General features: G+C 50.3%; 1 protein-coding gene across 1 annotated transcript in view; it reads right to left on the reverse strand.

Annotated features, from left to right (window-relative positions):
- GPC1 (glypican 1) overlaps positions 1-13506 on the reverse strand; it is a 203132-nt gene that overhangs the window by 4101 nt on the left and 185525 nt on the right. Inside the window, exons 4-8 of the mRNA XM_065074306.1 lie at positions 8878-9043; positions 5609-5739; positions 2665-2784; positions 1819-1952; positions 470-645 (exon numbers count right to left, since the gene is read on the reverse strand). Of these exons, the coding sequence (XP_064930378.1) occupies positions 470-645; positions 1819-1952; positions 2665-2784; positions 5609-5739; positions 8878-9043 (727 nt within the window). The remainder of the gene's footprint in view (positions 1-469; positions 646-1818; positions 1953-2664; positions 2785-5608; positions 5740-8877; positions 9044-13506) is intronic.

A 13506-nucleotide genomic window follows, 5' to 3' on the forward strand; every position in this document is an offset into this window, starting at 1 on the left:
CTGCGCAGAGACAAACATGGACTGAGCCCCGATTGCCTTCTTTGTGGCGGTGATGTCCCTTGCTGTAACCCTGAGGAGCTCAGCCACTGGCTCTGGCCACAGCCACCTCCTCCTCTCTGCATCTCCCACTATGGGATGTGAGCCCATTCCTGATCTCCAGCTGACTTTAACCAGCTTCTGCTGCAGCAGCAGGAAACCTCCATAGCAGACGGGAGCAGTGGCCCCATCAGCAGGGCTGGGCTGGGTCTGGGGACACCACCTGAGGTTCCAGCAAAGCACCGAGAGCAGCACAACCCCAGCCACCCTGCAGAAAGTCAACTGCACTTGAACAGACGCTCTGCAGCCCTGAATCAAAAGGCAGGAAGACACCACAACCCCTCTCTGCCCTCAGGGCCCAGCTGTGGGTCTGCACAGATCCCACCCAGCCTCTCTCACCTGCTGCAGACCTCTCTGGGTCTGCTAAACTCACTTGCATCTTGGAAATCCACGTCGTTTCCGATGTTAGCATTGCCCAGTCGGTTTGTCATGATCTTTAGCTGCATGATTTGCTGGCGAATGGTCATATCTGGCTTGGTGATGTCCACCTCCACCTCTGGGTTGTTTATCTGATTAGCTAAGCCGTCTCCCATCACTTCGGGTAGGTAACTGTGAAGAAAGGCGACAGGTTTAGATGTCTCCCCCCAGCTAAGCTCACCTTCCCCTGTTATAGACACCAGTGATAATCCAGCCTCTCTGAACCCCAGAGAATTGGCAGTCGGGCGCTGGCTTGTCAAACAGCCTACATACACCAATGTTTGCTGCGAGGTAGCCAGCTCCAGGGATGGCTAAGCCGTGCTGCCATGGCCAGACCCCACCAGAGCCTGGGGCTTGCCCTGAGGCCACCTCAGCTTGCAGGAGGCAGCTGGTGGCCTCGCAGCAGCACTATCCTGGCATGGGAGGGGTTTCCTGCAGGAAAAGTGAGACTGGGGGGTTGTCTCAGGTACCTGTGGAGCCACTGTGACACCCCCCTATGGAAAAGCTCTGTCCATTTTGGAGGCTGAGGAGCACATTCAACCCCTGGTCAAACCCTGTGATGACTGACACCCTGGACAACAGAATATCCCCAGCTAAAGTAGAACAAGACAGGCCATCAGGGAAGCTTCAATTAAGTGGCAGCTGTCAACCAGCAACCAGAGCTGGGCTACTCCCTTTGGCAGTGCCATGGCCTGTCTGCTCCTGCAGATCTGCACCACTGCTGGCAACAACATGAAACATGGAAGAACCGAAGGCACCAGTGCCACCCCGACAGAGACCAGCTCAGCAGGTCCATGGAGAGGAGAAAGGTGCACGTCCGGCAGCTGCCTGTCTGCCCTCACAGCCATCCTTTAGCCATCAGCCAGGGGTGGGAGGTGTTTCTGCAGCTGTTTGATGTCACCCTGGTGCCTGCTCTCACGAGCAAACAGTATTCCAGAGCAGGTAGATAGAGAGACACGTAAATAACTGCAGCAACAGCTCTGGAGTTTTTGAGGTAAATCTAGCCCTTCTGCCTTTTGAGTGCATGTAGAATTGCAGAACTGCTTCAATTGTACAAAACTACAGTTATTTCACGGTGAATGCATTCCAATGCTTAAACCCTCCAACACACAGCAAATTACAACAGGCTTGACATTCCTAGGTATCAGTTTTTCAGGAAACACAGCACTTCTGTGGACAGGGATAGACGTTTTGCTCAGTTGAAAGAAATCAGATTGGCTGCGATGATGTATAAGCACTTTTTACCAAATCCTACCTCTCTCACCCCAGAAGGGTGCTATTCTGGCACCCTGACCCTCTCCATACCTGCCCTTAGTCATCCCGTTCCAACACTTGTCATCTGCCGCTGAGCTGGACATTACTTTTTTGCTGCACAGGCTGCCGGGCAGGGTGATCCAGTAAGTCTTGAGAGCTGTCAGATTCCCTTTGGCATCTAAAACCTGCAAACAAAGAGGATGCTCAGTGTCACGAGAGCTCTGGGGTGCCCCAGGGCTCTGGAAAGGCCAAGGATTCTGCCTGTTTTTTTTCTGTTTTACCATTACAAGGTCTGCTTTTATGCAAACAGGGATGTGTCACCACACTTCCCCTAAAGACCAACTGTCAACCCAAGCACCCAAGGCTGAAGGTTACATACTAAGGACTGTTCTGGTACCATAAGATTAACCAGAAGATCATTTTATGGGCCATGAGGGCAATGCTGAGAAGCAGCCTTGGTAGGAGCCAGCAGGGTGTGATGGGCAGCTGTCTGTGAGTGAGTAGCCTCTGAAGTGTGGGACCATGGCAGATCTTGCAGCTCATTGTCCACAGAATCCAAAATCTCCATGGGGGAGGACCTCTGGCCCCAGTATCCAGGCTGAACTGCCTGAGGCTGAATGACACCAATGGCAAGGAGCCTTCTCAGGTAAGTTTGGCACCAAATCCCTGAGACCTTAACCCTGTGTTGAGGCAAGATCAGATCTGCTGAGGTCACACCAGCACTTGCTGATCTGATCTTCTACAGCAAAGTTGATTCAGCAACCTATGGGGTGTTCTGCCCCGAGCTGCAGGACCCAGCACTGGGCTGGCCAGGCTCCCAGGGCGCCTGGGGAAGGGGTGCACCAGCATGTCAGCCCTGGCATGCCAGAGGGGAGGGAGCTTCAGAGGCAAACTCACCAGCATCTCCAGTGCTTGCAAAGAGGATTTTGCTTCTAACGCCACCTTTACCCGCCGTTTCTTGTCCTCGCTGCTGGAGCCTTTTGTGCTGATTTTAGGGTTTCCACAGCCTTGGAAAACCTGAAAAACAAACCAAAGTCTCTATGCTATGTTTTGATAATATTTTTAAAATTAATTAGCACTCCACAGTTATAAGTGGTTGGTTTTTGTTTTTGTTTTCCCTCTTCTTAAGTATATATTTTCTACCAGCAAGATTTTCGAGATCCTGGCTTAATTTCTGGTCAGGTTACTCTTGTGCCAGGATTTGTTTTCAGCACACTGCTACTGGTTTTGCTTACTGCTATCAAGCAAAATGTTGAGCACTAACACAAAATTAGCATATGTTTTTGGATGAATCACCAATGTTGATATTAAATTATTTCTAACAACTTTATCTGCTCCTATTAATGACTGAAAAATAAAACTCTGGGAGGAACAAGATGGGAGTTACCCACACTCATCACACCAGTGGCATGGGCTTCAAGACTGCAGAGCGTGTGAGCCTCATTGATTTGGACAACAGACTGAGGTGGGATTACCCCAATTATCCCTGTGATCAGCAGCCACACATGGCAAATGAATGCCTCCTCTGACCAGGGGAGTGCAAAGACAATTAGTAATTGTGTCACAATCTGTCAGGTTGGATGTTTCTGGGCAAATGAGGAAGATGAAATTATTTGCTCCCTACCTTTGGATACCTCCCATCATCCCAGCTATCTGCCCAGAAGCCTCTTGTAGCCAAAGGAGAGCAAAAGCACTTTGAAGGTACAAATCCCAGGTTATTTCTCCCAGTCTCTGCATGACCAGTCCAGACAGCAACACCTCCACTGCAGGCAGCCAGTGCTCAGGCACCTGAGCCTCGCTGTGGCTGGTGCAAGGAGTGCTCAGAGTGACAGGTTTAATAAAGCGTCAAAGGTCAAGAGGGCCTTTGCACTGTCAGTTTGATTCAGGAAACACCAGCCTTCACAAAGAAAGCCATCTGATTTGAAAAGATGGCTGCAAGCTTGTTGAGGTTCCCAGGGTGCTGTCAGAAGCTATTGACAAATTTGACTTTGCATGGTGAAATCAAGATCTCAGACAGGAGCGTTGCTAACGCAGCTTGTGCCAGCTGCTGAATGCTTTTGCTAGTGGATCCTGACAGCTTTATCTGGACTAGAGTCCCTCTGGTGACAGCGGGTTTCACTGGTGTGTCCAAGGGACATTCAGCCTGGAAAGCTGCCTTCTGAGGTGCACTGTCCTGCTGACCAGATGGGTCCAAGGGTCTATAGCAGTTCAGCACTAAACTAGTTTGTTCATGTCTCCTTTGCTCAGTGCAAAAAACCCCACCTGTGAAAACTGCATGTAGAGCATTTTCAATTTGGTTCTATCAAAATAAAAACAATTTGGTTTTACTGCTGTATCTTTCTTCTTGGCCTATTACTGTTATTACCAGGAGACAACTCTTTCAGGAAGTTAAAGGCCTGGGAGGTCTCCAGGAGAATGCCTCTGGTAGCAGCTCCAGCACAGTATGGTACCAGGGCGATCCTCTTGCCAGTCCAAGGGCTTTATGTGAGCAATGCCCATTTTTGATGGAGAGAACATGTTTCCTGCAGACTGAGATGATTTATAGCCTCTTGCATAATGACAGCAAATAGGTGTTAGCAGCTTTCAATAGCTCCTGCTGCCTGAAATCCATCTGAGAGCCACAGGGAGTGAGGAGGAGTGCGAGGAAGCAGGGGAGAGTGCTCCATGGTGCAGGAACACAAGGTTCTGTACCAAAATTGTTTCCTTTCAGTTTTTCCACAGAGAGAGCAATACACAGCTCCTGAGCAATGCTACTAGTGCCACAAGCAAAGACTGTCACATTCACCTGGTCACCAGATCATACTGAGAAGCTTATCGAACATGTTTGGTTGCCCCAGTCAAACACCGATTAGACTATTTATTCCTTTTTCATTTTACCAGATTTACTATATGCCCCTTGGAAACACCTTTCTTTGCAGATGTTGTCATGTTTTCCCACATCGTGGGCTTGCTTTTTTGCAGACAATCTCAATCTCGCTTAATAAGGGAAGAAAGAATATGGCCTATCATGTCAGAAAAGAAACCTAAATGAGGGCTTGGATACATGTTCATGTTAGTGCTGTGATGTGTGCCAGTAAATTCCTGCTCAGCTAAGCAAGACTTCTGGCCCTTCCCTGCTCAAAGACCTGGCTGGGACCTGCCCCACACCTTTCATCTGCATTTCTGCCCTGACTGTGGGATAGCTGCAGGACTTGGGGAATGTCTGGGCAAAAAGCAGAACCTCTGGAGAGCTATTTTTGTTCCTAAAGCTTCTCTCACCTGCAGCTGTAGAGGTGATTGTGGTTAACCAGATAAATAGAGTAGAAATAGAAGACCAATAGAGGAAAGCTTTATGATACACTTCTTGAAAGACAGGTGAGCATCCCTAGAGCCTGTTCTATACTCTCCAGATGGACTGCCAGATTGCCACTCTATCCCAGAGATACAACTTGCTAGCCCAGGGTTTCCACTACAGAACATCACCCCAAGGCAGGTGAAAGCAGCTGCCTTCTGTCACTGGGGACTGTGCACTTTCTGTAAATGCCTCAGCTGAGCCAAAATACTTCAGGGCTCTTCAGACACAGAGTCACCTGACAGCAAGTGGCACCACAGTCACTGCATGCACAGTCCACGTTGTGTGTCTGTAACTAAAGGAGGCTGGCTGGAGGTGGCAGGGAGGAATATCTGAAAACACTTGAGATTATTTTTTCCCGTGTAAGATGGGTGGTTTCCTATCATTAAAAGAGTGATCTTTTTCATCCTTCATTTCCTTTAGTTCAGTTGAATATCAAGCACAAGAAACATTTGGTTCTGGCAGTTACATACAGTGTATTCTCTGCGAGGCCCAGGCTCCACCACTTACCTTGGCTGTGATGGAGTCTTTGTTTTCTTGCAAGTTAGAAATAGCTTCAGCGATCCTCATGTGAATAGTTCCTATTACAGTGTCTACGTTGTATGGTCCATTGATCCGATCAGCCACTATGACCAGGGAATCTAGTGAAACAAGACAGAGACATCCTCTGATCAGATGTTGTACGAATTCAGTTAAAGCTCATGCTCATGCCGGGCAGGATAAGCTGTTGGTCTCTTCAGGTTTGCTGGGAGACATCTCTCCATTTTCAGTACTGCCCAAGTGCACGCTCGTTGTCCCATCCCAGCACACAGGCACAGCCACCCTCAGTGGCAGAGGAACAGATGCCACCTCCTGCAAAAGGTAAATGAAACCTGTGACCAACATTTCCTGGGATGCTACAGAAAGGAAAAATGGAAAATGGTACAGAAATACTAAGTAATGCATAGCAATACTTGGTCCTAACCCTCATAACTCATTGCATGTCTTCAGCAAAGCACAGCAGACAGCAGAAAGGGGGAGGACTGAGGTCAGCAAAGTGCCAAAGGTACTGGACATGAGCAATAGCTTCAGTGGCACTGAAGAGGCGAGAAAAGGAGTATTTCTCAGCATCATCTCTGGAAATACAACACATGACCAGCTAGGGAAATATCAGGCTATAAGGCAAAGAAGCAGGCCAAAATGTCCACAAGTAAAATGGTAACCAGGACAGGGAGTGACTGAGGGGTGTCTCTTGCTCTCAGCTCCTCTCACCTTGGAAAGCTCTGCTGTCCAAATGCTCCTGCCTGGCTGGCTGCTCTGGGACCATGCTTGCCTTACAAAAAAATTACCACCCTCTGCCCACCTCCAGAGCTGTTTCTCAGCACTCCAGCTGCTCACAAGGTTCAGGGCACTGGGGAATGCCACTGCAGAGGAAGGCCAACATCCTCGGTGTCCAGCAAGATTTAAAGGGGATTCCAGGGCAGAGACAAAACTGGGCTTGGACATAAAAAATGGAACCTTAACCAGGTCAAAAATTGTAATTCTGAAAGTCACTGCTACACTGCTGCTGCCTCAGTTTCCTACCATTTGTGCTTTAGTAGCCTGGAGGCCAGGCCATAATGTAAGATTCTTCAGCATGTAGGGAGCTGGCATTCAGTCATCTCAGATGGCTGCAGTGGGGTCTGCACCTCCCAGGACACACCAAAAACCTTCTGGCAAGACAAGTGGCCTGGCAGAGCACTGGGGTGGCCCATGCTCACCTGGAACAGAAAGTGCTTCACAGTCCTGTGGCCTCGCCACATGCAAGAAAACAACTGTGATGGCTTTGTGCTGGTTCTTCTCTAAAGAAAGAGGGTCAAATCCCAGTGTCTAGGTTGGAGAACTGTACTATTCGTAATTGGAGTGATTAATTAGCAGTGATTAATTCTTTTGCCCTAAATCCTGAGACCTCACCTATCAGCCTGGCAGAAGACTGTCACAGCAGATGGTGTGATGCTGCAGAAAGGCTTATTCAGCAAGAGTTTGCACTGCTGACATTATTGATGACTGATGAAACCACCAGGTGAATCACACCTGCTGCAGTCCTTGATCAAATTGTGACCTCTGACACTAAAATGTAAAACTGAAATTTGAAAGAAGCTCCAATTTCTTTAGAGCCATCACCCTTTGATGGTGTCTCTTGGGGAAGAGGAAGCCAGAATAACTGCAAAATGCACCTAGAATTGCCTCCCTGTCAATCAAAGAGAGCTGTACACTGACCTTTCAGGAGACGGCCGCCATCCTGCCAGGAGAGCAGTGACAGGAACGGTTGGCTTGCTCCACTCAGAAAGGCCAAAGCACCATCAAAGTCCTGGTGTAAACCCTCAGGGAAAGGAATATTCCTCCGCCTCTGCTGCAGCAGCTTCCTGAGTCACTCTCATAGGGAGTGCTTCCAATTAGCTGCTGTAAGTTGCGATGGGGTTCGTTAGCCCTGGGCACGAGGGGGCAGCTGGCCACCGCACCTCACCGAGCGCTGGCCTCCCTGTGCAGTGGTTCGCTGCATAGTTTGCAATGTCCCTTGACAGGCAGATGACACTCCTGAAACTTTGGGATTTTTCTTGTTACACCACCACGCATCAACCCTGATCTCCAGTGAAACACAGGCTGGAGAACTTCAACCAGGCATTTCTGCAGGAAATTCTCCATTGCCTGATCAGACTCAGGTATCTCTTTAAAGAGACCTCATGTGTCACTCAGCTATTTTTCCAGAGCCCATGGATCCTGGTTTAAATGTGAACTGTTGCTGAGAGTGGCTTGTGGAGCTGACAGACATGGGTTGAGACTGGTGAGAGTTCGTGTTTAGAAAACAGTGTGTTTGTGTTGCAGTGCGCATCCTCTCCCTATCTGCAGCCCATCTGGGTGGTGGTTTGCTGTGGTGAAGCTCCCACTCCTCCTTGTGCCCACAGCATCACCCAGCACGCTCCTCTTACTCTCCCAGGTTGTACATTTAGGCCTGGAGTGATCTGAGACCTGAGGGAGCCTTGATGTTTGTCTGGGCTGATGGAAGGCAGGAAAACCAGAGGAGAGGAGCTTTGGGCTCAGCCTTTTCCCTTGCCTTGGCACACACTGCCTGGCCAGCACAGGTGATATTTCTGGCTTTAAACTCAACGAAATGGGCACCTCTATACACATACAACGTACTTTAAAATATCTGTCATCTTAGCTTAGTGACAAAGTTAAAAGAAAATTAACTCTTATTTAAAATAAAAGTCTAATTTTCCCATTCTTGGTGATGCCTGTAAATTCTCCCTCCCTGCGTGTTTGTTTAAGACACCTCTTTATGTTTAGAAGTACATGACTGATCTCTTTGCTTTCCACCCATGGAAACGGTTCATGGCTTCATGTCTCTAGTCAATCTCACAAGGTGAGCAGCAAGTACTTCTCCTCTGCTTGCACAAATGCTCAGGTATGGATGAGGAGGCGCTCTGACAGAGTACATGTGGCCAGATCTGTCCCTAAGCTTCAACACTTGAGAGGGAAGGAAGAATCACTAGCATGCAAACTGTAGGCAATCACAATTGAGGCACAAGCAAGATGAAAACTCTTTAAGCCCTTGGTAGTCAGCCCAGCAGTGTCCTTTTGAATGGTACTAAAGCCCAGCAAAATGTCCTGCAATAGCTCCTAGGTGTGAGATCACAAACAGAAATTGTAGTGTAAAAGGGCCTTCCATAGTCCTTTCTTTACTGGACGAACCCTGCCTCAGAGGGTTCAAAAAGTGCCACAAGAGGCTGCTGTGCTGCAGCAGAGGAAGGTCATCTTACCCATCAGGTACTTCCACTCAGTGTTCAGGTCCGCTTGGTTGGCCAGGCAGCCCTTCACCACGTTGAGGCAGTAGTTGTTGCAGGGTTTCACGCTGGACATGCCCCGGCAGTGTGGGCAGTACATCAGCTTCATGATGGCGCGGGTGCACTCGTGGCTGAGAGGGACCTGGGGGAGACAGATGGGAGTCAGGCATACAGGCTGGCTGGGGGGGCAAGGGGCCAACTCCCCGCTTCCCTGGGGTGAAGGAGGTTGGCGTGATCTGAAAGGCAGCAGGGATGCCTGGGCTTCCCCTCTCACCACCTCTTCTTCTCCCCACCCTTCCTTGGTTGTCATCCTTGTCAAAGGGATGGGACCCCCGAGGCAACTGCTAGTTCCTTGGGCTGTGTTTAAACCCAGAGTTTTGAGAAAAACCCAGATGTGAGCACCATCCCCCTTCCAGCCAGGTCTGGTGGCACAAGGACAGCCTGTGCTGCCTGCTGGCTATAGCTGTGACCCTGACACATGGCACACATGTGCCCTGGCCCCTCTGCAACCAGTGCTACCACTGTGCCCTTCCTGCAGGGAGGGTTTGTTGTCACCACCCGGCAGATGCAGGTGTCCCACCACAAACTGCATCTCCAGCTTCCTGGGGGGACGCACAGCGGGGGCCTGGACATGGAAAGCTCTCAGCTGGCATCTTTGCAAAGAAGAATGGTGTTGGAGAATGACTTGAACAATTCCAAAAATACAGGCCGTTGAGAGCACTTGACATGGGGATGTGATTACTCTCTGAAAGAACTTCAGGAGCCGCAAGCAGCTGGTGAAGGGGCCAACACACACTGGCTTGAAGGCTCTGCATGTGCAGCCGGTGCTTTGCAGAGGTGACTCTGGAGGGGGCTCTGCCACCTTTAATTAAACTACCCTGGTCCCATAAGCACAGAGCCAGAGCAGGTGCAGAGCAGGGTGGCAGCCTCGGCAGTATGTCTCAGTCCCCCCACACCACCAGTCATGGGACAGTGTCCCCCTCCAACTACCACAGGCAAGGGGCTGTCTGTGTAAGCTGGGGGATGAATAACAACCTGGCAGACCCTGCAGAGATGCTGGCAGAGCTCAGTGCTCCCCAGTCTTATTACTGAAGTGTTTTCTCCTTTGTGGTCTTTTTCTATCTTTGCTCAGATCCATTTGCAATTCCCTTGTCATTCTTTTAAAACCATTTACAAAAATAAACAGGAGTGTCTGCATGCAAGTCTCCCTTGGTACCCAGGTACTTGGCAGTCACAAGGAGCCCAAAAGGATGGAAGGTGATGGAAGGGGCAAATTTCAACATGGAGAAATCCCTGAGCCTCAAGCTGCAGCTGTGATGCTGAGAACTGCCCCTAACTCTTTATTACTTGTGAAAAATACTTTCAACATGGCCTCTTAACTTTCTTCTGTGGGACTCCAAAAAGATTCAGTTCTGAGATACTCTGAGGAGAACGTGAACATGCTGAGCCCACTATCAGAGGCCGAGAGAGAAAATCTCTAAGCTTCCCCCCTCCTGAAACTGTGTGCATGGTAGCACCTCACTTCCAGTCAGCCTTGGGAAACAGATGTTGGACGGTGCTGGGGCAGGGAGGAATGCATTAAAATAACCTTGTGAGAACCCTCTTCAGGACCAGGAAAAAAATTTCTAGGTCTCAGAGAGAGAACCCAAATGGAGATGGCTTCCCTCCCTACCTCAGCAGCCAGAACAAGCCCTAAAATCCCTGCGGATTAAACGCTGTGCCCCACCATGGCGGGGGGGGCTGAGCTGTGCAGAGAACACCAGGCAGGCCAGGGCCTGGCTCTGCTCTCCACGTGAGCTCTCTGTCTCCTTTCCGGGACAAGTCCTGCAGAGAGGAGCCATCGCCTGGCTGCTGTGCAGCTCTGCTGCCAGGAGATGGAGGCTTTGTCCCGACGCACCGCTTGCTCCATCCCCGGGAGCAGTTGGTGAAGGCACCGCTGCCTCCTGCCTTGGTGATCTGAAACGGTGTGGAACAAAGCAGGGGGACAGGCAAACAAAAGAAGAGTTTATTTTTCATCTCAGTGTTTAAATAACCATGACTGAATAGTGACTGAAAAGGTAAATGCACGCTGAACACTAACACAGGCTGTAGCGGAAGACCTTCTGAAATCAGAACATTTACATAGACACCAGGAGATGCAGCTAGGAATGGAGCTGCGACCTCTCACTCCCAGGCAGGATGTTCACAAACATGAATTATACAGGGAAGCCCCAAACAGAGCACGTAACCTGTGTATGCAACCAGGTCCTGAGCACAACTCTGTCTCCGTGTCTTACCGGTAACACCCCATCCTGCTCGTCCCGGCTTGTCCAGCCGTGGTCGTGGAGCACTGGAACCTCACACAGTACCAACTGGGTTGCAGTATTCAGAGAGCTCTGGCACAAATGAGTCACGTAGCTGAGCCCTGAAAATGAGACCTTGCCCAGTCCTGACTGGAGGCAGGGAGCAGCCGGATGCTTTGCCTGCACCCATGTACATCTGCAGTTGAATGGTGCAGGCCTGTGGAGTGGAGGGAGCTGAAGTGCTTTGGCTGGAATGGCAGAGTGCAAGAAACACCCCTGGGGAGTGTGGATCAGCCATCCAGTGCAGGGAGGAGAGCCACCAGCAGCCAAAAAACAAAGCTATTTGGTACCCTGCCAGATCCCATGTGGGACACAGAGAGAGGCAAGTGACAGATCTTGGCTCAGAAAAGCACCCCCAACATGCTTAGCTTTAAAGTACTGTGTAAATGCAGCAACTACACTGGAGTCACCCAGGTGACTACAATGAGCCCATATTTAAATGAAGCATGTGACAGGCCGGGTGGGCATTTCAAAAGTATTTCTGCTTGCAGAATTTATCCTGGTCTCTGCATTTGTTTTTGTGCATGTCATTTTTGACAAAACAGAAAGGATCTTCACACCTGAGCACAGCAGTCCCTCATCTACCAGAGAGTAACTGTGCAGGGCCCCCGTGCCCTGCCACCATGCAGAGCTGCAGAAGGGGAGCAGTGGTGTGTCCCCCCTCCTCAGTGCCCACCTACTCCATCTGGCCTCTGGCACAACCGGCGAGCGCAGGCAGCTGCCCAGGCTCCCTGTGATGCAGACAGCTGCCTGCCGTCCTGCCATCCACCTCCCCCTGACCACGGCTGCCAGCCAGACAAAACTGCCTATCCCCAGCGATACCACCTGTGACGGTGGCTCCTGAGATTCAGGCTCAGCTCCTGAGGGTTTCTGGGGGAAAAGTTGCTTTTGCTTCTCAGTAAGGGTAATTTCAGGATGTCAGAGAGGAGCTGTGTGTGTACTGCCAGCCTGTCACTCTCACAAGGTGGCTTTGTCTCCCGGAGGACAATGGAGTGACATGCTGCCCCAGGCATGAGGACCCTGCAGCACCCAGGTGAGGTGGCACCCCTGCCACAGAGCCTCTCTGAAGATGAGCAGACAACACATCCACCACCAGCTGTTGCTCCGCTGAATCTGGCAGGTGTCAAGTGTTCAACTTAATTTATTGGCAGCAAGGATGAGTATGAATTTGTGCAGGTGGAAGAGGCCAAGCTCCACTCCCTTTCCCCAAAGACAAGTCAAACCTCTCCTGTTGGCAGCAGCACTCCTTTTTCACAGGCAAGCTGCAGAGCTGAACTGAGAACAGCGGGATTACAGGGCAGGAAGAGGATTTTTGGAGTGTATTCTCCGCATGTTTTGCTTGGCCAGAGCTCTGTTCCTCATCATTCCATCCAGCCCATGGACTTCTGCTCCACGCAGGGCACAGGAGAGCCAGGACTTGGGGCTCCCAGAGCCCCTCCCAGCACCAATCCTGCACCTTCCCTTTGGGAAATTTGCAGCATGTTAAGGAATGGAGCCCTGCAGGCATCTCTTAGTCCTCGTGGATTAGTTTGCTGAAGTAAACTTCCAGGGTTTTTTCAGGTATGCTGTATCCACACAGAGCAATCCCAGCCCCAGTTAGTCCAGTTAGGAGGGGCTGTGATTCCCTCCCCTGTGTGGATAGAGCAACACAGCCAGGAGAGCCCTGCAGCCAGGAACACTCTGTACCCTGCTCAGGTCTGGGGTACAGCCGGCCCCAGCAGTGGCACTGGAGAAAAGAGCTCCTCGGGCTGGAACCATGGGACCACGTGCCCGCTGTGGCAGCTCGTTTTAGATAAACACCCCCACAGGGAGAGCGAAGCAGTTTCTCCAGGCTGGCAAAGTCAAGACTGACCTCCAACTGCACACTGAGACATCTTCATTTCCTTGTGCTTCTGCTTTCACCCTCCTGCCTTTAAAAGAACCTGAAACATTATGACCTACTCCCTGCCCAACACCTAAGACCTGACAGAGAACCCTCTGGCTTCCCAGCACACATTTGCAATTACTGATAGGTCTATACGCAGTGTCCTCTATTAACCGCAGGTGGCCTGAAAGCAGGAGCATGCAAACTCCTGCAGACAGAGTGAAAGCTAACATCATCTCTTCATCTTTAAATGATCTGGCACAGCATGAAGGCAGTACATGACAATAATTGATTTCTCTAAGTGCTGTCAACCTGGCCCAGCCTGTGGCTGGTTCTCCTTGAAGGAGACACAGTTCTCCTTTAACTTTAGTGGCACCTATAGTCCTTTCTTAGCTCCGT

Source organism: Columba livia, chromosome 9 (assembly GCF_036013475.1).
Source record: "Columba livia isolate bColLiv1 breed racing homer chromosome 9, bColLiv1.pat.W.v2, whole genome shotgun sequence".
NCBI lineage: Eukaryota > Metazoa > Chordata > Aves > Columbiformes > Columbidae > Columba > Columba livia.